Here is a 26,146-nt window from a genome sequence, read left to right on the forward strand (position 1 = left end):
ATTTTCTTTTTGTTACATTAGCTTGATTGCTTCATAAAACCAACTTTGCAGGCAGTTGGGAAGTTATAAATAGTTGATGTATATAAAAATATGGTAGGTACTTGATAAAAATTTTGTCATTGAAATGTCTCATTCTGCAAGTGCCTAAATTCAAGCAGCTTTCTGCTTGTCTTTGTTGAACTACTAGGTGACTTTTGCTGTTCTTCATTAAATAAACTTTTTCACTTTGACTCCTCATTTTTGCCTTTGATTAAATCTTTCATATTAATGAATGATGGTTCCTTTTAACATTTTCTGAAAAAGCCCCCCCCAATTGAATCCAGCACTACTTTACACATGCTAAACCACACAGTCTTCTGCTAAACTATATTCCCAACCCCTAAAGGTTTTCTGTAGTTTCTCTAGAGTCACTGCTAATATTTTATATAAGTTTTTCCTGATAATTCTGAGCACAAGATTAAGTGGTTTTCCAGTTCAACTTTCCTTGTATCTGTATTTTCTTGCTCATTGAGTCATACTGACTACATATCTCAGGTAAAGTCTAGACTAAATCCCTATGTGGACTATCAAGTTGATTACTATTCAGAGTTTGTGGACACTGTAGATGGACAGGCACTTACCAGCAAAGGAGAGGAAGCCTACTTTTTTATGAAACTGATTTGCCTGTCTTCTAAATTGGTTTGCAGACTTGGGCCTGTAAATCAGTTTTAGTAGCTTCTGGTCTTACTTCATTTTCTGTAAGCTTTATTCATTCTAAAGTATTAACTGTTGGAATTCTGAGACAGAACAGAGCTCCTGAGGGAGCAATAGTAGGTATTATGACCCTTTTCAGTAGAGGAAGAAGTTTATTAAGGGCATGCTGCTGGAAATTATTCCTGTCACTCAAAATCTTTTTTAAGTTCAGCATGGGCTGAGGGCATCTGAGGACCAGGATAGAGTAAAACTAGCAGGTTTCTCTCAAAAGTGGTGTTGAATCCCTAATTAAACTTAGAGTCTTATTGCACCTGGAGAGCCCCTACTACTTTAAACCCTAGACAACTACCAAGCTACTTTGTATTTCTATGTCCTATTTTAGATATTTCTTATAAATGGAATCATAAAATATGCAGTCATTTGCAACTGACTTCTTTTACTTGTTATAGTGTTTCCAAGATTAATCCAAGTTGTAGCATTTATCACTACTTCATTCCTTTTATTGCTGATAATATTTCATTACATGGCTGTTCCACATGGCTAATGAAATGTTTGCTTAAATAGGTTTGGTTTGTTAATTGAAAACTAGTAATTAGAGGGCTAAAAATATGACAGATTAATTATTAGTACCTTAAAATATCTACTTTTGGTCCAGTGAACAGTTATTTTTAATTTCTAGTCTTAATCTAGGAAGACTGAAGAAGATAGTATAACAAACTAAATGAATAGCTAAATGAATAACTTCAGTGACTAGCTCCAGAAGACCTTCAGGAAGCTGTGCAGACAGATGTGAGTCAACATCATAGTCATACAAACATGAGGAAATCACCAAAGTCTGCTTTGGAAATGAAGAGAACTGCCTATTAATGTGTGGTTGTGGTTTAGCCACTCTAACATCTGAGGAACATCTGATGGACAGACCACTCCCCATCACTGTGCAGCCAGATAAGCAAAACAGGCAGAAGTGCAAATGGGCTGTAGTCACCACTGTAAAAAGAAGTGTGTAAAGGGCTGCTCACCATTTAGCAATATTTTTATAGCAGAGCTTCCTGAAGATCAGAAAGCCGCAGCCCTTGATATCCATCATTGGTTCCCCAGTAGGAGAAAACAGACTTAAGACATAGTAGCACGAAGAGTCCATGACTTCATAGCAACTCACATATTTGACATTTTCTCTTCTCTGGTATGTAAATGAAATTCTAAAGGAATGCATGCAAAAACATAATAGGGTTAAAAACAAATACAGCTTTTTGTTTTGTTTTTTTGTGGTACTGGAGATTTTAACCCAAGATGCACTCTGCCACTAAGCTACATCCCCAACCCCCTTTTTATTTTGAGACAAGCAGCTTGCTAAGTTTCTGAGGCTGGCCTGGAACTTGTGATCTTCCCGCTTCAGCCTCCTGAGTAGCTAGGATTATAGGTGTGTGCCACCACCCCAGAAAATATAGTTTTTAAAACCCATATTATGGGCCTGGGGATATAGCTCAGTTGGTAGAGTGCTTGCCTCACAAGCACAAGGCCCTGGGTTCAATCCCAAAAATATGTAAAAATACATATACATATATATATGTGTGTGTGTGTGTATATGTATACACACACACACACATATATATAGTTTGATCTAGGGCTATAGCTGAATGGTAGAACGCTTTGAGTAGCATGCATGAGGTACTGGATTGAATCAGCAAAACAAAAACCATATTGTTGCATTGAGTATAGACAAGGATGAGATTAGAAGTTTCTTAACATAAGATTTTTGACTAAATGCATCAAAAACTCAATTCATGAACCTTGGGAGAAATATTCAGAGTAATCACTCACCCTGAGTCATTAATTAGGTGAATTTTTTTTACAGGATCACCAGTTTGCTAGGTAGGGTAGACAAAGGAGAAAAGCATACTACAGCAGCAGGATTATTTCTCTTGGCATGAGGGGGAAAGCAGACAATGGAATGTTGAAGAATGGGGACTTAGGTTTGATCTTGAGCCCTGTAAAAAACAAAACAATATGGTCTCTAGATTATTTAGTTCACGACTCATTTCTACCTCTTTCTGGGTAACTCTGTGACCTTGGGCCTTATCTGTAAACATGTATTAATGCCTATCTCGTAGGACTGTTAGAAGAATTAAGTATGTTAACATAAAGTAGAAAGTTTGTAACAGCTTGAAATGTGAGCTCTTTTCTGCCATTTTCCTTTTTACCTTCTACAAAGTAGTGGGAGAAAGGGCTTCTCCACCTTGAATTAAATACTTTAGTACTAAGTATAAGTAAGGATAAAAAGGAAGGGGGAGGGGTTGGTAAGTTACAAAAATTAATGATGACTTAAATAAATGGAAAGACATCCATGTTCATGAGTCAGAATACTTAATATTGTGAAGACAGTGTATTTCACTAATTTCATCTTTGGATTCATTGTAATCGCTATCAAAATCCCAGCTGCTTTCTTGGTAGAACTTGATAAGCAGCTCCCAGAATGCATACAGAAATCCAGGGTACCCAGAATAGGCAAAACAGTATTGAAAAAGAACAAAATTAGACAGCTTACATCTCCTGATTTCAAAACTTACTATAAAGCAGTAGTAATCTAGAACAAACATGTAGACCAGTGGAATAGAATTAAGAATCCAAAAATAAACCCCTCACATTGACAGTCAGTTAATTTTCAACAAGGGTGCCAAGACTATTCAATGGGAAAGAGACTATAATCTTTTCAACAAACACTGCTGGAATAACTAGATTTTTACATGCAGAAGAATGAAGTTGGATCCCTACTTCGTGTTTTGTTTGTTTGTTTTAATATTTTTAATTGTAGATGGACACAATGCCTTTATTTTGTTTAGTTTTATGTGGTGCTGAGAATTGAACCCACTTCACACGTGCTAGGCAAGCACTCTAGCACTGAGTCACAGCCCCCCTACTTCATGTTCTGTATAAAAATTAATTCAAAATGGAACAAAGATCTAAATGTAAGACTTAAAACTATACAACTCTGAAAAAAGCATAGGTTTCTCGTCACCTTAGATTTGTCCATGTTTTTTAGGACATCAAAACCATCAATAACCAAAGAAAAATAGATAAATTGGACTTTCATCAAAATAAAAACTTATGCTTCAAAGGACACTATCAAGAAAGTGAAAGAAAACAAAAAATAAATGGGCAATAGATTTGAATAGACATAGGAGTACACAAATAACCAGTGGCACATGAAAAGACGCCAAACATCTCTAGTCATTAGGAAAATGCAGATCAGAAGCATGCAAGATACAACTTCACACCCATTTGTATGGATTTTAAAAGAATAGAAAATAAGTATTAGTGAGGATGAGTAATTGGAACCTCTGTACATTGCTGATGGAAATGTACTATGGTGCAACTGCTATAGGAAACCTTTTGGGAGTTCCTCAAAGGAATTAAAAGCAGAGACTCAAACAGGTACTTATACCCCCAGCATTTTATTGCAGAATTATTATAATAAGTAGGTGAGAGGAAAGGTAGAAACACCCAAATGTCCATTGGCAGATGAGTCGATAAACAAAATATGGTTTATCCACTCAATGGAATATTGTTTGACCATAAAAAGTAATACAACTCTTGTATCACACTACAACAGAAACAAAAAGACATTTTGCTGAGTGAAATAAACCAAAAAAAAAAAACCAATATTGTGTGATTTCAGCTATGTGCTATTCAGGGACAGAAAGTAGATTAAGTATTATTAATTGAAAGGAGAGGAGAATGAGGAGTTACTCTTTAATGGTCTCAATTTCCCTTTGGAGTAATGGAAAGGTTTTAGAAATAGTGGTGATAGTTGTACTACATGAATATAATTAATATAATTGAATTGTACATTCTGATTATGGATTTTTGTCTTCTAAATTGGTTTCTTTTGTTTGTTTGGAATTTCCGCAATCTACCGGTGGTGGGGACTCGAACCCAGGTCTCAAGTTTGAGAGGTAGGCACTCTACGTGTTGGGCTATATGGCCAGCACTGGATTTTTGTCTTGTATGGTATTTTTGTTTTTGTGAATTTTTTGCAGTGCAAGGAGATCAAACCCAAAATCTTGCACATATTAGACAGGTGTGCTACCACTGAACTATTTCTCCAGCCTGTTTGTTTTTGGTACCTGGAATTGAACCCGGGGATACTTTACCACTGAGGTACAATCCCAGTCTTTTTAAAATTTTTTTCTTCTGAGACAGGGTCTTGCTAAGTTGCTTAGGGCCTCAGCCTCCTGAGTCATTGGGGTTACAGGTATGTACCACCACATCCATCTGTTTCTTTGTTCAGTGGTAGGAATTGAACCCTGGGCCTTGCACAAATTGGGCAAGCACATTAGCACTAAACTATAGCCCCAGCCCTATGTAGTGTTTTTTTTCTGAAGAACTTAAAATGTTAAGTAATAAGGTGGGGCAGAAGTGGAGTCCAGAGCTACTAATAGAAGATGGGTTGAAAACCACTAATGATGTTAGTAGGCATCATTATGAGACTCACTAAAAGGTATCATGTGGCTGCTGTGTTTACACTGTAAAAACCCATGCTTCTCATCTGGGGATGTAGCTCAGTGGTAGAGTACTACCAACATATTTCTGATGGAGTCTGTAAGAAATATGTTTTGGAAAGTGCCTCATTATCAATAACAGCAGAGGGACCACCCTGAAATGTAGTGTTACTCCGAATAATTGTGACCAAATCAATCAGGGTTTGGGCATCACACAAAAGGCATTCTTGGGCTGGGGCTGTAGCTCAGTGGTAGAACACTTACTTGTCTTGCATGTGTGAGACACTGAGTTTGATCCTCAGCACCACATTAAAAAAAAAAAATACATAAAAAGATATTGTGCCTGTTTACAACTAAAAAAAAAAATATGTATTTTTTTTTTTGGACTGGGGTTACAATTCTGGTATCGCACTTGCCTCACATGTATGAGGCGCTGGTTTCAATTCTCAGCACCACATATAAATAAAAGAAAAATAAAGGTCTGTCAATATCTAAAAAAAATTTTTTTAAATTTTAAAAAGTTGTGTGTGTGTGTGTGTGTGTATATATATATATATATATATATATATATATATATATACATACACTTTTTTTTTGGGTGCTGGGGATTGAACTCAGGGCCTTGTGCTTACAAGGCAAGCACTCTACCGACTGAGCTATCTCCCCAGCCCCTATATATATTTTTTTAAGGCATTCTTTTAGGGGGTAGGTACCAGGGGTTGAACTCAGGGGCCTTTGACCACTGAACCACATCCCCAGCTCTTTTTTGTATTTTATTTAAGAGACAGGTCTCACGGAGTTGCTTAGGGCCTGGCTTTTGCTGAGGCTGGATCCTCCTGCCTCAGCAGCCTCCTGAGCCGCTGGGAATATAGGTGTTGCACTACTGCACCTGGCAAGGCATTCTTACCTAACTCCTCCTCTGCTATTGTTTGGCATTATGTTCAAATCCCCTTTTTCTTCGTGTGGAAAGTAGATGATTTCTAGAAGAGTGACCTTTTGCCATTTGTGTCCAGCTCTGTGGTCTTCAGCAATAGCTGTAGTCCCATTCCCCTGAATTACTTCCACTAAGAGTACATCTTAAGAGCCAGTGTGTAGCACATTTTCAATTCTTAGACAAACAAAACAAAGTTTTATTTTTTAATAGACACTGTTAAGAGGCTTTAGGTTTTCTTTTTTTTTTTCTTTTTTTTTTTTTTAATACTTCAAGTAGATCGTTGAATATCAGCCACTCTATTGCTGTAGCTTAAAACATCAAGTATTCTGGACATAGTTGCAAGGCCTTACTGACTTCTATTCTGTGTGTGTGTGTGTATGTGTGGTCATCAGTAATTTTGGGAGTGTAAGTATACCAGCACTGTGGGATTTCCATGTTGATTGTAGAATACTACCTGTATCTGTGTGTTGGGGGTGTGGGGAGGAGTGACCGGAATAGATAGAACCCAGTGGTACTCTAGTACTGAGCTACATTCCCATCTATTATTATTATCATCATCATCATCATCATCATCATCATCATCATCATCATTATTTTGGAACAGGGTCTTGCTAGGTTGCCAAGGCCGGCCTTGAACTTGTGATCTTCCTGCCTCAGCCTTGTAAGTAGCAGGGATAACAGAGTGCACCACGACACCAGATTTCTTTTATTAAAGCACGGCGTGAGAGCCAAAGCAGGCTCCACATCCAAGTCAGGGTCATGTTATCCACACCCGCACCTCAGCCCACATTCCTGCTAGGATCCAAACCCAGGGCCTCAAGTACACTAGGTAAGCACTTTACTACTGAGCTACACCCCCAGCTCCACCTTACTCATTTTTCATTGTTGTGTTTGGCTGTGAGGTGTTGTAGCAGCTTCTGATACTGCGTGTCTTACTTTCCAGGGAACTTTCTTAACCTTAGAGATCAGAGGGGCAGGATAACTCTGACATACTTGGTATATACTGCCCTCCCCCCAACCACAAACAGTAAGAGCCAGCATTATTGCTCTGATACTACCTGGCTTTCTGGCAACATTTTACACAATGTTTTCATGTTATGAATCAGCTACACCATAGTAATGGTAGAAAGTATATACAGAAGATCCCTGACTTAATGGTGGTTTCAGTTTAGTTTTGACTTTAGGAGGTTACAAAAGTGATATGCTTCAAGTAATAATTGTACTTAGAATTTTGATCTTTTCCAAAGTTCTATGATACTAGGCATAAAGTGCCTCTCCTACTTAGCCATGTGATCACCAGCATAAAAAACCAAATACTCTACAGTGTATTGTGTTGCTCTGAACTATGATGTTCAGTAGGTCAGATATATTAAACACTTTTTTGGCTTATAGTATTTTCAACTTACGGGTTTATTGGGATGTAACCCTATCATGAGTTAAATGATAGAGTACTTGCCTAGAAAGTGTGAGTCCCTGGGTTCAATCCCCAGTACCTTTAAAATTTTGGAGGCGGGGGGGCTGGGGTTGTGGCTCAGTGGTAGAGCACTTGCCTAGTATGTGTGAGGCACTGAGTTCGATTCTCAGCACCACATATAAATAAATGAATAAATGTCAACATCTAAAAAAAAATTTTTATTTATTATTATTTTTTTTTTTTTTGGAGGTTTTGGGGACTGGAGTGTGTGGCTTAGGGGTTGTGTGTTTACCATAGGTGAGACCCTGTGTTCCATCCCTAGCACAATGTCAGGTTGACATACTTGGTAGTCTGTTTTTTAGAAGGAACATCATTGGGATGTTCCTACTGAGTATATATTATATATTTCAAGTCAAAGTAGTATTCCACACTGATGCCTTTTTCCGTATTTCTTTACTTGACATGAATATTTGACAGAAAATTCAGTTTTCTAGTTCTTCATTGAGCCATAATTTTTCACCCTTTTGGCAAGTTTCCTGAATATGTGGAATCCTATGAGAAACAGTCATTGTCTCAAGAAAAAGACTGATCAGAGTGTATCAAGGAGACAGATATCTTATCTGTGTTCTTGGGAAACATGCTTCTTCCTTGGGTTTTTTCTTCTTCTAAGTGTGGATATTATTCAGCATGTTCTTACCACATTAAGTGCAGCCAGAAAATATAGTTTGGGTTTGAATAGACTGAGCCAAAAGTGGTCCCTGCCCTTAGAGAACTTACATTTCAGGAATGGGAATGGGTATGAGTCGGGCACAAAGAAGTATATAACTCCTACCTTTTTCATATAGGGTAGGATTCCTGATAAAAAGTATAGTTGTATAGTTGGGCATGGTAGTGCATGCCCTTTTTTTTTTAAAGTGAGGATAACCTCAACATTTTATTATTTCCATAACAAAACAATGAGGCTTAGAACTGGATCACTTGGCCCTTTCTTTTATCTCCTCCCAGTTCAAAATGCTTGCATCTCTTAATAGCCAGCATTCTCTTAGATCTGCAATTAGGCTCAAACCTCAGCACAATCTTCTTTGTAGTTTTAACCTTTTTCCTGAAAATTGGCTTAGTCTGCCCATCATAGCCATTCTGTTCCCTGTCATAACTGCTGCTCTTCCTGTGTATACAGAGAATCCTTGCCCTTCTTGTACTGTGTCACTTTATGCGGTTGGTGTTTGCCACACTTCTTGCAGAATGTCTGACAGGTTTTAGAATGTTCACCATGTTTGCCGGAGTATTATTGGCAAGGAAAGAAAGCAGTAGTGCATGCTTGTAAGCCCAACTACTGAGGAGACTGAGGCAAGAAGATCAAAGTTTGAGGCCAGCCTGGACAATAATGAGACCCTGTCTCAAAAATTAAAAATAAGTAAATAAAAAGGGCTGGGGCTGTAGCTCAGTTTCTCAGTGCCCCTGGGTTCAATCCTCAGTATGCCCACACGCAGAAATAGGGTGAGGGAGAGTACTTGTGTAATATAAGCACCAATAGAGATCCAAGGTTCCATTTGGAGGCAACACCTGATTTGAGGGGTGGATGACTTAGGGCAGAAATGGGCTTTAGAACAAAAGGTAACACCTGAGATGGACAGTTGGGATTCCCCTCTCCCACCCTACCCACCTCCCACCACTGGGGAAAAGGGAAAAGATTTTCCAAGAAGGCATTGCTTTGAGCCAAGGTAGAAGATACATACAACTCCAGTTAATGGAACTAGGTGTGTGATAAAGGAGTAGAGAGAAGGTGGGAAAACATTGCTACTAGAGTTTTAGAAGACACTAAAGGCCAGGTTGGAGTGTTAGGACCTAATTTTGGCATTGTGATGGGCTGGAGCTCAGCCATGGGAATCAGGAATTTATCTGCAGCAGACAGGAGAAAAGAGAAGAGAGCAGTTGGATTTTTGGTTTTGTCCAGATAGGCAGTGCTGAGAACTTGAACTGGACTGATGATGGGAATGAAAAGAGCTACCATTAGTGACAAAGACCCATGAAGTTATAGAATTCCCCAGAACCTGAAATGGAGAACAGGAGTGAGAAAATCATTTAACACCTGGGTTTCTACATGAGTGAGTTGAGTAGGTTGGAATGGTAACCTGTTTTCATCGCCAATATTGGAGGCATTGAAAAGAAATTTGACTAGAGTTGGAGTGATGTCTTGGAGATGTTGATGTTTGAGTTACAAATGGAGCACAGCATTGAGGTAAGGTAGGTGTTTGGGAATAAGGCCACAGTGAGAGATGGAGGTTTGGGAGTCACAGAAATGATATGTGAGAAACTGAAATCCCCAGAGACAGAGTATTAGAAGAGTAAAGCAAACAATCATGGGAGGAATGATTAGATGTGGAGGCTATAGATAAGGAAACAGAAGATTTAGAGCAGCACTTTAGTGTATTTTGTCTGGGAGGTACAAGGATAGGGAGTTAAATTGCAACAATCAGGCTGGGTGTGGTGGCTCACGTTTATAATCCCAGGGACTCAAGAGGCTGAGGCAGGAGGATCGTGAGCACAAACCCAGCCTCGGAAACTTAGCAAGGCCCTGAGCAACTCAGAGAGACCCTGTATGTAATAAAATATAAAAAAGGGCTGGGGATGTAGCTCAATAGTTAAGTGCCCCTGGGTTCAATCCCTGGAAACAAACAACAATAACAGAAAATCAAGATTAAGTTTACATTAGATTTTAATGGTAGCTATGCACACTTGCACATACCTGTAATCCCAGTGACTCTGAGACTGAGGCAGAAGAATCTCAAGTTCAAGACCAGCATCAGCAACTTAGTGAAACCCTATCTCAAAAAAAAAAAAATAAAAAATAAAAAGACTGGGGATGTAGCTCAGTGGTAGTGGTAAATTGCCCCTCAGTTAAATCCCCAGTACGTAGGGGGAAAGTTTTTTGTTGTTGTTTTTTTTTTTTTTGTTTGTTTGTTTGTTTTTTATTGATAGGTCATTTGTAATTTCTAAGAGTTTCAGTAGAAGTTTAGACAGAAGGTACATTGGAAGAATTTAAGGGAAGTGAGTGGGTTATGAAACAGCGTGAATCTTTTCTTTGAAACAAGCCATAAAGAGCAAGGTAACTAAAGAAATACATGGGTTTAGGAAGTTTTTTTTTTTTTAATTTTTTTTTTTTTTTTTTTTCCTGGTGGTGCTGGGGATTGAACCCAAGTCCTTGTGCTTGCGAGGCAGGCAATCTACCAACTGAACTATATCCCCATCCCTAGATTTGTTGTTTTAAACGAGGAACAGAAGCTAAGGAGAATAACTCAGTATGCATGTGCAAGAATGCCCTGCACGTTATTTAAGTACAGTACTGAGTACAGGGAAACAGAGAGGAAGAGATTGGGTGACCATAAGTAGGAAAACTGTAAATTATTGGAGGATCCGAGGTTGGGTAGGCCTAGGTAGGAGAGGAGAGAGTGTAGTTAGTAGTAACTGTTATTGGTTGATTGCCTTCTGTGATGCCAGACCCCAGGAGAAATGCTTGCTTTCATCTTCATAGCACTTTAATGAGAAGGCTATGTAAGGAAGTGTAGGATATGGGCTCATGAGAGTCAGTGAGCTGGTTGCTCCTGTTTATTAGGATTTATGGGGATTACTTGGGCCACTGCACATAGCCCTTCACTTTTCTTAAACTCAGATACTTATTTTGAAATTACTTGCACTTAAGTGGGAAATGTACTGCAATTTTTTGTTTTGTTTTTGCAATCTGACACATACTTAGTGTTGTACCACTGAGCTATGTTCCCAGCTCGTTTTAAATTCTATGTTCAGACAGGGTCTTAATAAGTTGCCCTGACTGACTTTGCACTCACAATCTTCCTGCCTCAGCCTCTGGTGTGTGCCATTGTGCCCAGGTGCACCTAAGTGGTCTTATTTCCTTTGTTAATAGGAACCACTTAATATAATCTGCTCAGGTGCCAGAACACATTTGGCAGTCCTCCTTCTGTAGCCTCCTGAGTTGTTGTGAATACAGGTGTACACCATTGCACTTGGCTACTGAAAGGTGTTTTTTTTTTTTTTTTTTTGATACTGGAGATTGAACCCAGAGGTGCTTTACCACCGAGCTACATCTCCAGCCACGACCACCCCCTTTCAAAATGTGTTTGTATTTTAAGACAGGATCTTACCAAGTTGCTTAGGGCCTTGCTAAATACTAAATTGCTGAGGCTGTCCTTGAACTTGAGATCTTCTTGCCTTAACCTTCCAACCCACTGGGATCACAGGAGTACACCACTGCTCCCAGCTATTTAAAGGGTTTTTGTTTTTGGAGGGTTTTTTTTGTACCAGAGATCAAACTCAGGGGCACTCAACCACTGAGCCACATCCCCAGCCCTATTTTGTATTTATTTAGAGAAAGAATCTCACCAAGTTGCTTAGTGCCTCACTGTTACTGAGGTTGGCTTTGAACTTGCTATCCTCCTGCCTCAGTCTCCTGAGCTGCTGGGATTACAGGCATGCACTACAAGTCCGGCTACTTAAAGATTTTGAACATCAAGTAATTAAGAACTTTTGCAGCATATATAGTTATTTGCATACTTTTTTTAAACCCTAGCTAGAAATTTAATGTCTCCGTTTTTTTCTCCTAATTTTTCATGTTGCATACTTTATAGATGACTTAAATAGATAAGTTATAACTGACTTCCTAGGGAAATAAATCTGTTGTCAGAGCACTGAAGAATTATGTCTGACACATCTATCAGAGTGCCCAATGTAGTTTCCTTTCTTAATCTGGCATACCTACTGTGCTCAAATTATAGAAAAGTGGAAAGTAAAGATACTTCTGTGAAAATTCTTTTCCTGAGTTTTTTTTTTTTTTTTTTAATAGCAAACTTGGTTTTTGACATTTATATTTTTTTACTTATTGTTGACAACTCTGGTTGTAGTGCCAGACTACCAGCATCCCCGGCATCTTGAACTCTCTTTGTAACCATAGGTTTTTTTTTTTTTTTTCAGTTGTCAGTGGACCTTTATTTATTTATGTGGAGCCAAGAATTGAACCCAGTGCCTCACACATGCTAGGCAAGCGCTCTGCCACTGAGCCACAACCCCATCCTACCATAGGCTTTTATTTTGTCCCATAATCACTTGTAATTTCTGTCTTTCACCAGTGATGGTTGAATGGTTTTGCATTGTTCCTGGGCCAAATGTTCCCCATAGCATATTTGGTTGCTAGATTAGTTGTTCCCTGGCATGTTCATTTATTGTGTCTTTACATTAGATTGAGAGATTGAGATAGATTATTTCTTGAATTGAGTGCCTTCTAGGAAGGATGCTATTTAAAGATGATTGTGTTTTCTTTTTCTTTTTTTTTTTTTTTTTGGTACTGGGATTGAACCCAAGGATGCTTAACCACTGAACCACATCGCCAGACCTTTTTTATGTTTTGAGACAGGGTCCTGCTGAGTTGCTTAGGGTCTCACTAAATTGCTGAGGCTAGTTTGAGCTTGTGATCCTCCTACCTCAGCGTCCTGAGCTACTAGGATTACAGGTTTGGGCCACCATGCCCAACTGGTGGCTTTTTCTTGAATCAGGAAATTCCTGATGAATTTCGTTTGTATCCCATAATGTCCTGGTTGATTTGGGGGAGGGACATACTGGTTACCACTGAGCTGCCTTTCCAACTGCCATCATCCCCTTTAAAATTTTTATATTTTGATATGGTTTTGCTTAGTTGCCCAGACTGACCTCAAACTTGTGATCATGCTGCCTCAGCCTCTCAAGTAGCTGAAATTACAGGCCTGCACCATTGTACCCAGATAGTTGTTCCTGATCTTATGGGGGAAGACTATTAGTCTTTTACCATTAATTATAGTTCAGGTAGAAGTTTTGGTGTTTAGCCTTTTGGTACCAAAGTGGAACAGTGTATTTGAACTTAGAATTTGTGTGTGCTGAGGCTTGTGCCCCATGGCCACAAATATAAGTGCCATAGCCTGAGGCTCTTTATGGCTTCATATGCATTCCAAATAACACTTTTGTTTTGTGTTTAAGCTATGGCTGCCATCAGGAAGAAATTGGTGATTGTTGGTGATGGAGCATGTGGCAAGACATGCTTGCTCATAGTTTTCAGCAAGGACCAGTTCCCAGAAGTATATGTGCCCACAGTGTTTGAGAACTATGTGGCAGATATTGAGGTGGATGGAAAGCAGGTGAGTACACTTCGCATAATATCTGATGTCATTCTGCATATTAGGCTATTCATTGAGCCTGTGGAAAATTAGGCCTTTTTGCCTCTTTAAATATAAGATATAACAGAAATGTTGGAAACAGTCATCCATTCTCATCATGTCTTCTTAGTCCAACTTTGTTCTTGTTTTGCCAAACACCTAGGGTGTTTTACCACTAAGTGATAGCCTGATCTCTCTTTATTTTGTGACAGGGTCTCACTATGTTGCCAGAGCTGGCCTCAAACTTGCAGTTCTCCTGCCTCAGGGATTACAAGTGTGCTTAATCACATGCTACCAATTTTATTCATTTTTAACTGTTCTTGTCCAGACTTTATACATTCATGTGTATTTTACATTGGGGCATCCTTAGTGTATGGTTTTTTTTCAAGTTTATTTATATTTGAAATTTAGTTTATTATGAAATAGATAATGATCAAATGAACATTTTTGCATGGATAGACTGTTTTTTATAAGTTCTGTCTGTATTTCATCAAATCTCCAAGTAGGGGATTACTTTCAAGAGGTCCATAATGATTGTGCTTCTCAAAAAGTTGTAACATTTTTAAAAATCCACATTTATTTATTTAACAGTACTAAGCATTGAACCCAACACCTCTCACCTACTAGGTAAGCACTCTGCCAGTGAGCCAAGTCCCCAACTCTTTTTGAAATTTTTTTTTGTATTTTGAGACAGTCTTGCTAAATTGCCCAAGCCAGACTTGTGATACTCCTGCCTCAGCCTCCCAAGTAGCTAGATTACAAGTGTATGACACAGCACCTAGCATTTTTTTTTCCCTTGACTTTAACCTAAAACAGTCTGCCACAGTTGTTTTGATTTCCTGTTGTTCATGACAGAGCCAGGGTTTCCTCATATCTGTCCTGGAAACCCTATAACAAGAATAGGACACAGGTCTTATGGTATTCATCTTCTACTCCCTTTTGTTGTCAAAATAATTTCTTACTTGATCTCCTGTACATATTCTAGAAAGGCATGCCATTCCCAGCAAATGGGTCAGCTGCATAAAAAGAAAACTAGAACAACATGCTTAGTCCTCTTGGCATGTGCTATTAACCCTTAATACATTAGCTTCCATAATTCTATTTCCTTTCTTATTTGCCTCCTTTACCTACCATCCCTTTCTGTCCCAGAATCACCTGTCCCTTTGTGGCATCATGTGTGAAAAGTGGATTAAGCTATCTGCTCACAATTCCAGTGTGTTATCATTATAGGGCTTCCTATTAGTTCTGTGACCCTTCTTCATTTGTAAAATGGCTTAGACCATTTTATAGGTGACATTAGAGTTCTGTGAAGTAATTGAGGACTTGGGGTTGTGACTCAGTGGTAGAGTGCTTAGCACCTAGCATGCGTGAAAATAAAATAAAGGTAATTGAAAATGTTTGGAAGCATCAAAGTAAGGGAGATACAGAAGTGCATAGGCAGCAAGACAAGATGGCAAGTGAGGAAGTCAGGGGCAGGACCAAAAGCAAACACTCCTACCTCAGCCTCCTGAACCACAGGGATGTAGACATGTGCCACCGCGCCTGACGGCAAACACATTTCTATCTGATGGTTATGAACATACAGCAGAGAGAGACCCCTGGGGCCTCAAAGAGCCAGTAAGCAGAGGGTATTAAATATCCATTCTAGGATTCAGATTGTGACTCAGTGGGGAAGCACTTGCCTAGCATACATGAGGCACCAAGTTTGATCCTCAGTACCATGTACAAAACTAAATAAAAATGAAGTTATTTTTTAAAAATCCACTTTAAAAATATATCCAATCTACTTCTGAGAAGAAGTGACAGAACTTGCTGCATTACTGAACAGTGTAAAGGGGTCCTGTATCCAGAGCCTAGGCATCGCTCTACTATGGGAGGGTGAGCATATTCTGAGGTGTGAAAGGAGTACTCCCCTATCTTATGTGATATACTCAATAAAGGCAGAACCATAGGCCTTTCCTGTAATTTCAGGCCTTGCCTAACACTTAGCATGTTGTTGGTGGTGTCATATTGTTTTTTGTTTGTTTTTGTGTGGGTTTTTGTTTTGTTTTGTTTTGTTTTTGTACTGAAGTGTTCTACCACTGAGCTACATCCCCACCCCTTTTTAATTTATTTATTTTGAGACAGGGTTTTGCTAAGTTGCCAAGGCTGGCCTTGAACTTAGGATCCTCCTGCCTCAGCTTCCCAATTCACTGAGATTACAGACATGTCCTACCACACATGGCTTGGTATCTTTTCTTACCCACAGACTCAAATACAGACTTGTTTCAATGTTTCCACATTGGGGGAGAGTGAGGAGGTGACATGAAGTAAGAAAATGGTTGAATGAAAATGTATTTAATAAAAGTTACTCATTCTGGTTGTTTTCCCGTCTGCTTTGTAAGCCTGGTGAAATATTATTTACATTTTGATTTCCTTTCTTGTCTTCCCACTTTGTTTGCTACCATGATGTCATTTGTAATAAAATACATACAAGCTACAAAGGTATTTTGATCAGACATTTTGAATTGTGCCACTTTATTTAAATATGTCCTTTACATTTGGGTTTGATTCTCATAAAGTAAACACTTCTGTATTTTACTATTTGGAATGATGATCTCTTTAAATGTACTGTGATAATTTATTTTTTATTTTTTATTTTTATAAGTGGGTAGTGGGATTAACTTTGCACTTCCATGGTTGTTTTTCCCATCACAGGTAGAGTTGGCTTTGTGGGACACAGCTGGGCAGGAAGATTATGATCGCCTGAGGCCCCTCTCCTACCCAGACACTGATGTTATACTGATGTGTTTCTCCATCGACAGCCCTGATAGTTTAGGTGAGTGACCCTGCAGCCTAATGTTTGTCACTGCCTGTTTATGTGGCAGGCATCTCTTTTCTCAGGTTTTTTCTGGGCATCAAGTTGCTGAAAAGCAGATATGAGCAGCAAAGGAGTGGAGTCATCAGTGGCCAGAAATCTGGAGCCTTGGCACTATAGAGGGTGGTGCTATGGGTCCCTTTTCAGCCTAGGTGTCCAATTGCTACTGTGCTTGATTTTTTTCTCCCTTAACAATTCTGGATGGAACCCAGAGTCTCAGGCAAGTGCTCTACCACTGAGCACCACCCCTAGCCCAACTACTGTTTAAAATGTATTCATCTTGGGGCTGGGGATATAGCTCAGTTGTTAGAGTGCTTGCCTCTCAAGCACAAGGCCCTGGGTTCAATTCCCAGCACTGAAAGAAAAAAAAAAAATGTATCCATCTTGTAAAGTAGGTGGATTTCAGATACAATGCCATCTCTAATCTTTTTTTTTTTTTTTTTTTTTTTTTAGTTGTTGATGGACCTTTATTTATTTATTTTTTTATGTGGTGCTGAGGACCGAACCCAGGGCCTCACACATGCTAGGCAAGTGCTCTGCCACTGAGCCACAACCCCAGCCCCACAATGCCATCTCTTTAAGACTAAGATTTGGGCAAGACTTTGCCTCTGTCATTTTATCAGTACTTCCTGTTTAGTCTTTTGCCTCCCAACATCTCGGGTAATTTTTTCTTTTCTTTTCTTTTGGTACTGGGGCTTGAACCCAGGTGTATTCTACCACTGAGTTACATCTCCAGTCCTTTTTAATTTTGAGACAGGGTTTCGCTAAGTTGCTTAGGACCTCACTAAGTTACTGAGGCTGGCCTTGAACTTGCCATCCTCAAGCCTCAGCCTCTGAAGTCACTGGGATTACAGGCATGTGCCCAACTTGCTCTTTCTTTTTTAAAGCCCTGTTTCTTTTCTAAAGCCCTGTTTCTTTTCTAAAAGCCCTATCTTTGCCCTTAAGTGTCTTAGTTTGTTATTAGAGACTTCTGCCTAACCATTTCACTAGCCCAGGTAGCCACATGCTTCAGAAGCCTCTGTACTACAGAAAAAGACTAAATAATGCTGACCTCACACTGTAAAACAAAACCTGAAGTAAAATTTGCTTTCAGTTTGTACTAAAGATTCTGTGATCTTTCACTTGGTGCTGTAGCACTGTCATGACCGTGCAGCAGGTGGATCCAGGGACATTATCAGTCTTTTAGGGCCTACTGGTGACTTGAATACTTACGGTTAGAATGATTGTGTTTTTATCATGCTTGTCCCCGCTTTAATGATAATACTAGGGTCACTCAAGACATTGAGCCACTTTTCAAGGTCACAAACTGAGCCCCATGTGCATGTGTCTGCCACAACTGAGAAAGAGCAGGTAATCCCTGCCATTGGTCCATTTAGGTCATTTACATCAGTTGTGATTTAGTTTTGTGGTTGTTTTGTTTTTGGTGGTACTAGGTATTAAAGACAGGGTCTCCCTGAGTTGCTTAGGGCCTTGCTAAGTTATTGAGGCTGGTTTTGAACTCACAATCCCCTTGCCTCAATATTCTAAGCCACTGGGATTACAGGTGTGTACCACTGCACCTGGCCATTTTTTATTTTGAGATAGGGTTTCACTAAAACCCAGACTGGCCTCAAACTTGCAGTCCTCCTGTCTCAGCATCCCAAGTTGCTGGGCTTACAGATGTACACCACACCCGGCCGAATTTTGGTTTTCAGACCAACCTGGCTTCCTGTCAGGGACTGCAAAAAGACTACGGAGGCTGGAGGCAGAGCTTTAGACCACAGAGAAAATGGAGCTATTTGGCATCTCAGACACATACATAAATGTCTTAATCTAAACCCTAAACCCTATGGGAATGAGGAGGATTTTGAGTTCTCATCATCCAGGATATAATCCTATAAGGACAAACTACCTTCAGAACAAAATATTGTTCCTCTTCTGTCTCACTTTTTTCATTTAAAAACCATCTGCTGCTGGGTGTAGTAGCACATGCCTGTAATCCTAGCAACTCCAGAGAAGTATCCCAGCCTCAACTACTTATCAAGATTGTCTCAAAATAAAAAGGCTGGGGATGTAGCTCAGTGGTAGAGCACCCCTGGGGTTTAATCCCCAGTACTGGGAGGCTGGCAGGGGTGGGATGGGGGGTGAGTGAACAGTGTCTCCTAGTCTCAAAGGACATCTTTGACTTTTGACCTCTGCTTGTTCACTGTCCATGGCTTGGTTGTTTTTGTTCTGTTTTTTGAAGTGCTAGGGACTAAACCCAGTGGTCCTATACTACTGAGCTATATCCCCAACCCTTTTTGTTTATTTTGAGACAGGGTCTTACTAATTTGTTAAGACCGGTTTCAGACTTGTAATGCTCCTGTCTCAGCCTCCCAAGTTGGTGGCATTACAGGTGTGTGCAATCACATTCAGAACCTTGATTCGTTTATGCTAGCCCATTCCACAGAGGGCAGGCCCTAGGGAACAGAGGAAAAACAGAAAATATATAGGTAAAGAGATTGCTCTCCCACTCACATAGAAACACATCTGGGTGCAGGAGAATTTCATACATTGGGTACCTTTGTAAGGGTAGAATCCCACCAGTAATTTTCCTCAGTTAAAAATGTGTCACAAAAGAGCTGGGTTGTAGCCCCATGGTAGAGTACATGTTCAAGGTCCTGTGTTCAGTTCCTAGCGCTCAAATAGTGTCAAAATTAATGGGAAGTTTTAAAGTCCATATGATTAGACATGGTGATATACACCTATAATCCCAGCTATTTGGGAGGTTAAAGCAGGAGGTTTGCAAGTTCAAGGCCAGCCTTAGGAACTCAGTGAGACCCTGTCTCAAAATAAAAAATTAAAAAAGGTCGGTAATGTTGCTCAGTGGTTAAGCACCTCTGGGTTCAATCCCTGGTTCTCCCCAACCCTCCCCCCCACACACAAAAAAATAAAAAAGATGGGAGCTTTTAAAAGTTGGAATTAAGGGAGTGATATCAGCTCACCTTTTGAAGGTATCACTGTGGCATCTGAACTGACCATAGGTGCAGGAATGAAAATGGGGTTCATCCAAAGCTGTTTGGCTTCACTGTTAGATTAATGGCCCTTTTCTTGTTATTGCTCTGAAAGCTGAGACATTGTTCTTCTTTGGGAACCTCCTTGTTCAACAATAAGGCTTTGAGTTTCAAATTATCACATTCATAATATAATTGACTCAGTAGCTGCTGTAGCAAAGGAAGCAGGTGAATATCTATCCTGAATGCTGAAATAGAGCATTGGATTATGAGAGATTTTTCTGGCCTTGCTTGAGTAACTTCTCTGTCTGATACAGTCTTTCATCCAGAAATCCAGAAGACAGAGCATCTTTCCATTTTCTAAGTAGCCCTTTTCTTTTGGTAATTTTGTCTTAAAGTCAGAGAGTAAATAGTTTATTTTTAAAGTAGTCTCTGATAATAGTAGGTACATTTTGAATGGTCATCATACTAAGCACTTTATATATATTGACTCAAAGCAACCTTATTATATGGTAAGTATTAAACTCAATTTTTAAATTATTCCTGACACTGAGATAGTTGACCACAGGAGGTTAAACTTAGGCCCTCCATCCATCATAAAGTATGTACAACCTTTCCTAATTAGAATGATACAATATTGGAAAGAAACTACAGCTAGTTTTTTGTTTCTTGGGTTTTGTTGTTGTTACTTTCAGTGATTCTTCATACTGGGCATGGTAGCACATGCCAGTAATCCCAGGTGCCTGGGAGGCTGAAGCAAAAGGATCACAGTTTGAGTCCAGCCTGGACAACAAACATAGTAAGAACCCTCTCTCAAAGAAATATAAAAAATAAAAAGGCTGGGGATGTAGCTTATCAAGTTTAAGGCCCTGAGTTTAATTCCCAGTACTGCCAACAAACGTCATTCTTGAGTCATTTGAAATACCAGTAACCTTTGTGAGGGAGATTGTGCTTTGGACCTGTGAGCAAGGTAGAACTGGACCAGCTACAACCCCACATGAGGAACCCTTCTGTAAGGGTCTGAATTCATCTGCTAGCAGTGATAAGCATGACCGTAAGAATCCCTCTCTCTGGGACAGGTTGTACCATGTGACACCAACCTATGTTTTGGATCTTTTGCTCCTCCAGTATCTGTACTTGGGCCCCAGTCTGCAGAGGAACTCAGCAACACTTTTTATGAAAATGAAAAGAGCTCATGGGTCAATGTTTATGGGAAAGGAGTGAAATTTTCCCATTTTCTGTGGTTTAGAAACTAGTGGGTGTCCATTTAATGTTCAATATACTTCTCTCAAAGAAGTGCCTTTACAATTTAAATAGGGCTCCTGGAGATTCTTCAAGATGCAATTTGTGTCCCCAAATTCTGTGCATTTTTCTTCTTTCAGAAAACATCCCAGAAAAATGGACCCCAGAAGTCAAGCATTTCTGTCCCAACGTACCCATCATCCTGGTTGGGAATAAGAAGGATCTTCGTAATGATGAGCACACAAGGCGGGAGTTAGCCAAGATGAAGCAGGCATGTTCTGGGGCAGGGCTTTGTCTTCCTGTAGCATTCTTGAACTTGGGCACCTGTTGTTTACAGAGGGCTAGAAATCCTTCTTTGTTCATTTGGCCCTCACTGACTGGTGAGCCCAGGGACTCCTTAAGTCTTGTGACATGGAATGCGTCTCTCTCCCTTTCTCTCTCAGTACTCAGCAAGCATTCTGCTGCAGAGCTACATTTTCCAGCCCTCGAATGTTTGTTTGTTTTTTTTTTTTTTTTTTTTTTTTTTGTCGTCGTTTTTTGGGTACCAGGGGTGCTTAACCACTGAGCCACATCCCCAACTCTGTTTTTTATTTATTTTGAGACAGGGTCTCACTAAGTTGCTGCTTAGATTCTTGCTAAGTTGCTGAGGCTGGCCTTGAACTTGAAATCCTACTGTTTCAGCCTCCCGAGTTGCTAGGATTACAGGTGTGAACCACCATGTCCAGCATGGAGTATCTCTTTTGAGATAGCTGTGCTCCCAAGTATTGATGGCCTGGGAAGAAAACATCCCAGCAGTACTCAATGCTTCAAATACAAGAGCTTTGTCAGGCTCTTTATTTCCCTCCATTTATTACCTGGGTTCATATGAGACCAAAGATAAATTAGTGGCAACTGAAGGATAAGGAAATCTGAAGTCAGGAAGTCCAGACAGAAAGCCTAATGTCTTTATAATGAAGTAATGGTGGTGGCGGTGGTAACATATTGACCTCTCAGAAGCCAGATGGCCAAGGGCTTCCACACTATAGGAATAGTGTCAATCTCTTTAACCCAAGAAAGCCACTGAGGTTTTGCTACCTGAAAGTCAAGGGTAGGCCCTATTTCCATCCGTGGGCATTGGTCCTCTATAAAGCTAATTACAGAAGACCCAAGGGCCTGTGCTGGATTCCTTCCTTAATCTTGCAGGACTCCATTGATCTCTTCCCTCATTTTCTCTACTTTCTGGAGAAGAATAGGTTTAATAACGATTGGGGGGAGGAAGTAATTATTGCATATCAGTTCCAGAATTTTCATAAAACAAGTTTAAATCTAGGAGTTTGGCAGTTTTAACAACAAAAGGGCTTTTAATGCAGGTGCCTCTAGACTCAGCCTCTAGAGGATCGTTTGAGGCCAGCCTTGGCAACATAGCAAAACCCTATCTCAAAAAAAAAAAAAGAAAAAGAAAAAAGAAAAACTTTTAGCTAAATTTAAATACTCTGAATTGTGTGTATGTAACAGTAATTAAGCACTTTTCTTTCCAGGAGCCAGTAAAACCTGAAGAAGGCAGAGATATGGCAAACAGGATTGGTGCCTTTGGGTACATGGAGTGTTCAGCAAAGACCAAAGATGGAGTGAGGGAGGTTTTTGAAATGGCCACAAGAGCTGCTCTTCAAGCCAGACGTGGGAAGAAAAAATCTGGGTGCCTTGTGTTGTGAAAACTTGCTGCAAGCACAGCCCTCATGCGGTTAATTTTGAAGTGCTGTTTATTAATCTTAGTGTATGATTACTGGCCTTTTTCATTTATCTATAATTTACCTAAGATTACAAATCAGAAGTCATCTTGCTACCAGTATTTAGAAGCCAACCATGATTATTAATAATGTCCAACCCGTCTGATCTGCCAGGGTCCTTCTGACACTGCTCTAACAGCCCTCTCTGCACTCCACCTGACACACCAGGCGCTAATTCAAGGAATTTCTTAACTTCTTGCTTCTTTCTAGAAAGAGAAATGGTAACTTTTGTGAATTAGGCTGTAACTACTTTATAACTAACATGTCCTGCCTATTATCTGTCAGCTGCAAGGAACTCTGGTGAGTCATCACTTTGGAGCTTTACTCCTCAGCAGATTTCATTTCCATAGCTCTGGAGTGGGCATCCAGTTTTTTGAAATGTACTCAGCCAGAAAGGCCCAAGTCCATGCAGCTGTGGCAGAGTTACAGTTCTGTGGTTTCATGTTAGTTACCTTATAGTTACTGTGTAATTAGTGCCACTTAATGTATGTTACCAAAAAATAAATATATCTATTCCAGACTAGATGTAGTATTTTTTGTATAATTGGATTTCCTAATACTGATATTTGTCATCCCACAGAAAAGTGTATTGGTTTTTTAAAAAAGAAAGTGTATTTGGAAATAAAGTCAGATGGAAAATTCATTTTTAAAATTCCCGTTTTGTCACTTTCTCTGATTAAAAAAAAAAAAAAGGCCATATCACCCTTTTGACCCCTCATATCCCAGTACCCTTCTCCAGAGCTGGGCTAAGTAAATAGGGATTTGGTTTCATGACTGAGGCAATTAGACACTTAAAGGTGGCATAGCCTTTCTCACCTAGACTGCAGGGACTGGCTCTTATTCACAATGCTTCTTTCTTCTCACTGTATCTAGGTTCCCTCCCAAAAGAGCCACTTGTTCTCATGGGTGGCACTTGGTTTTTCTCTTCTCTCCAGCTGACTAAACTTTTTTTCTGTACCAGTTAATTTTTCCAACTAATAGAATAAAGGCAGTTTTCTAAACTTCCTGTATCCTGGTGTGTATTTTGCTCTTTCCAGGGCTGGGAAAGGAGGGTGGACTCAGCCCTCCTGGCCTGGCTTACCCTGGAGAGGTTTGTTCCTTCAGGGAATGTATGTGAAATATCAGCTTGTTTGCAAAGGGGTGCTGCCTCCCCACACACACACACTCTGTCTCTCACCCACACACACACACATTAAACATTAACTTTTCTTCTCCCAAGAACCTGGAGATGATTATCCTGTGCCACATGGAGTTTCAGAGCAGGGATGACTGGAATGGGATTGAACCTAATGAAGGGGCCATTCTAGTCTGAATTTTCTTGACCATAGGGAGCTGTTGAGCAGAACTCCACTACAGGAGGCTGGGGCAGGCTCTCTTTGGCACTACCTGTTAATAGAAAAACTAAGGGTGGTACTGTACTGGGTGCTGAAAGGTAGAAGGAAGACCAGAGTCCTGGATGTGAATATCCCCCAGAAAGCCTTTATAATGTTGGGAAGTGAAAACTATCTTACAAATGGAGCCCTGCATGCCTTCAACGTTGCCCACCCTTCCTCCAGTATGCCCTTTCTAAAATTAAGGAGCCTCATCGGAGAACTTGCCTTGGTAACCCTTATCGACAGGACCATCACTGCAAGTCATCCTAGCGACAGTAGGGCACATACTGCAAGGGCACAAGATGGAGGGCTGTTTATGCACAAGGCTGCTTCCACGGCCTGCGGCCGGTCTGCTTGGCTGGACTCCACACCCTAATTAAGGAACGTCTGAGAATGAATTCCGAGACCTTGAGTACTTTCAGCGGGAACCCGGGCAGCCGCCTCCAGCCCAGCACTGGGTAGCTTGTGCCAAGAACAGACATGCCCGTGCCTCCGCCGGCTTTAGCAGAAGGCTGCGGTCCGCCGGGCCCCACCCTCCGGTTGTCACCAGTTGGGGGAGGGGCGGGGCCTTTGGGGAAGGCGGAGGCCGGATGAGGCGGGACCCTCGAACCCGGAGGGGGCTGGAGGGCCGGAAAAGTGCAGGTGTCATGTGACCTCGCCGCCAGCCCCTTAAAAGGCACCGCCTGGGTTCTGAACTACGCTGATTGACTTTGTTTAGTTGCTTTACCCTACGGCATGTGTGCTGCTAGGCTGGCGACAGCGGCGGCCCAGTCCACCGTGTATAGCTTCTCAGCGCGCCCGTTGACCGGCGGGGAGCCTTTGAGTCTGGGCTCCCTGCGGGGCAAGGTGCTGCTCATCGAGAATGTGGCTTCTCTCTGAGGCACCACGGTCCGGGACTACACCCAAATGAACGAGCTGCAGGAGCGCCTCGGGCCCCGGGGCCTGGTCGTGCTCGGCTTCCCGTGCAACCAGTTTGGACATCAGGTGCGCCGGGTGGGGTGGGTTAAGAGTGGGCGTGCAGTCTGCATTGGGGGCGCCGGCCTGGTAGCCTCCGGCCCAGTACCTGAAGAGGTGGGCCACTGGCTTTTTTTTCCCTTCTGGTGCTCGTGGCGGCCGAAATTGAGACCTGCCCTGGGGTTGCGCAAGGAGGGCAACATCCTGTTGACTCATCGAAAAACTCCCCATTTGTGGTTAGAAGGTCTCCCTCCTCGCGGCCCCGAGTCCCAGCTTCCCTTGTTTCCCATAGGAGAACGCAAAGAACGAAGAGATTCTGAATTCCCTCAAGTATGTCCGACCCGGTGGCGGGTTCGAGCCCAATTTCCCTCTCTTCGAGAAGTGTGAGGTAAATGGCTCCAAGGCCCATCCACTCTTCGAATTCCTGCGGGAGACCCTGCCCGCGCCGAGCGATGACCCCACCGCGCTCATGACCGACCCCAAATTCATCATCTGGTCACCGGTGTGCCGCAATGATGTTGCCTGGAACTTTGAGAAGTTCCTAGTGGGCCCTGACGGTGTGCCAGTGCGAAGGTATAGCCGCCGCTTTCCGACCATCGACATTGAACCTGACATTGAAGCCCTGCTATCTCAGATGCCCAGCTGTGCCTAAGGACACTCCTCTTATCCTGCCAGCTGCTTTCTGTGGGTATTTCATCCATGATGGTGTTTCCTCTAAACCTGCTTTGGGGAACACCTGATTTCCGGGAAAATCCCCATAAGAGGGCGCTGGGCTTGTCCATCCCTGACTCCTGTCTGTCTAGACCAAGGCATATTTTTTTTACCACTAATAAAAGTGCTGGGTGATACAGAATTGTGTGTTTGTTCAATGTCAGAGTCAGCTGAGGGCAATTTTCCTACAACCTCATTATCATAAAGGTTAATCCCCAACTCTGAACTTCCTTGTCCTTTGTTTTACATCCTGTGTAATCCAATTTTTCCTATGTGGGAATCCAGGCTTCTGTCCCTATGCTTTTCCCTCTGCCAGGACATGCAACAGGGCCTTTCTGGGGCCTTGTTATAGCAAAAGTCCTTACTCTAAAAAGAGGAAGACTCGAGACTAGGCTAACTGCCTAACCCCAGTTTTAGGCCTCCTTTCTGAGAATTTGTTGAACATGACCTTCACAAACATGGGCCCCCCGACTCACGTTCAGACCCTGGGTTCTAGCCAAGTGCTAGGCCCACATAACCTCTTTTTACACAGTT

General features: G+C 41.1%; 2 protein-coding genes and 1 pseudogene across 3 annotated transcripts in view; 2 read left to right on the forward strand and 1 right to left on the reverse strand.

Annotated features, from left to right (window-relative positions):
• Rhoa (ras homolog family member A) overlaps positions 1-23,584 on the forward strand; it is a 45,792-nt gene extending 22,208 nt beyond the window's left edge. For both annotated transcript variants that reach the window (XM_047565237.1, XM_047565239.1), the window contains 4 exons: positions 13,562-13,719; positions 16,435-16,555; positions 20,949-21,079; positions 22,326-23,584. In XM_047565237.1, coding sequence (XP_047421193.1) covers positions 13,564-13,719; positions 16,435-16,555; positions 20,949-21,079; positions 22,326-22,499 — 582 coding nt within the window. In that variant the 5' untranslated portion in view covers positions 13,562-13,563 and the 3' untranslated portion in view covers positions 22,500-23,584. The remainder of the gene's footprint in view (positions 1-13,561; positions 13,720-16,434; positions 16,556-20,948; positions 21,080-22,325) is intronic.
• Positions 8,504-8,825, reverse strand: LOC124993555 (60S ribosomal protein L36a-like; annotated as a pseudogene).
• A 1,015-nt stretch (positions 23,585-24,599) lies between the features above and the next one.
• On the forward strand, positions 24,600-25,754 carry Gpx1 (glutathione peroxidase 1). The gene is made up of 2 exons (XM_047564229.1): positions 24,600-24,931; positions 25,194-25,754. The coding sequence occupies exons 1-2, from the start codon at positions 24,683-24,685 to the stop codon at positions 25,551-25,553; spliced, it is 609 nt and encodes a 202-aa protein (XP_047420185.1). The 5' UTR covers positions 24,600-24,682; the 3' UTR covers positions 25,554-25,754.
• Positions 25,755-26,146: the final 392 nt, after the last annotated feature.

Source organism: Sciurus carolinensis, chromosome 9, assembly GCF_902686445.1.
Source record: "Sciurus carolinensis chromosome 9, mSciCar1.2, whole genome shotgun sequence".
Taxonomy (NCBI): Eukaryota; Metazoa; Chordata; class Mammalia; order Rodentia; family Sciuridae; genus Sciurus; species Sciurus carolinensis.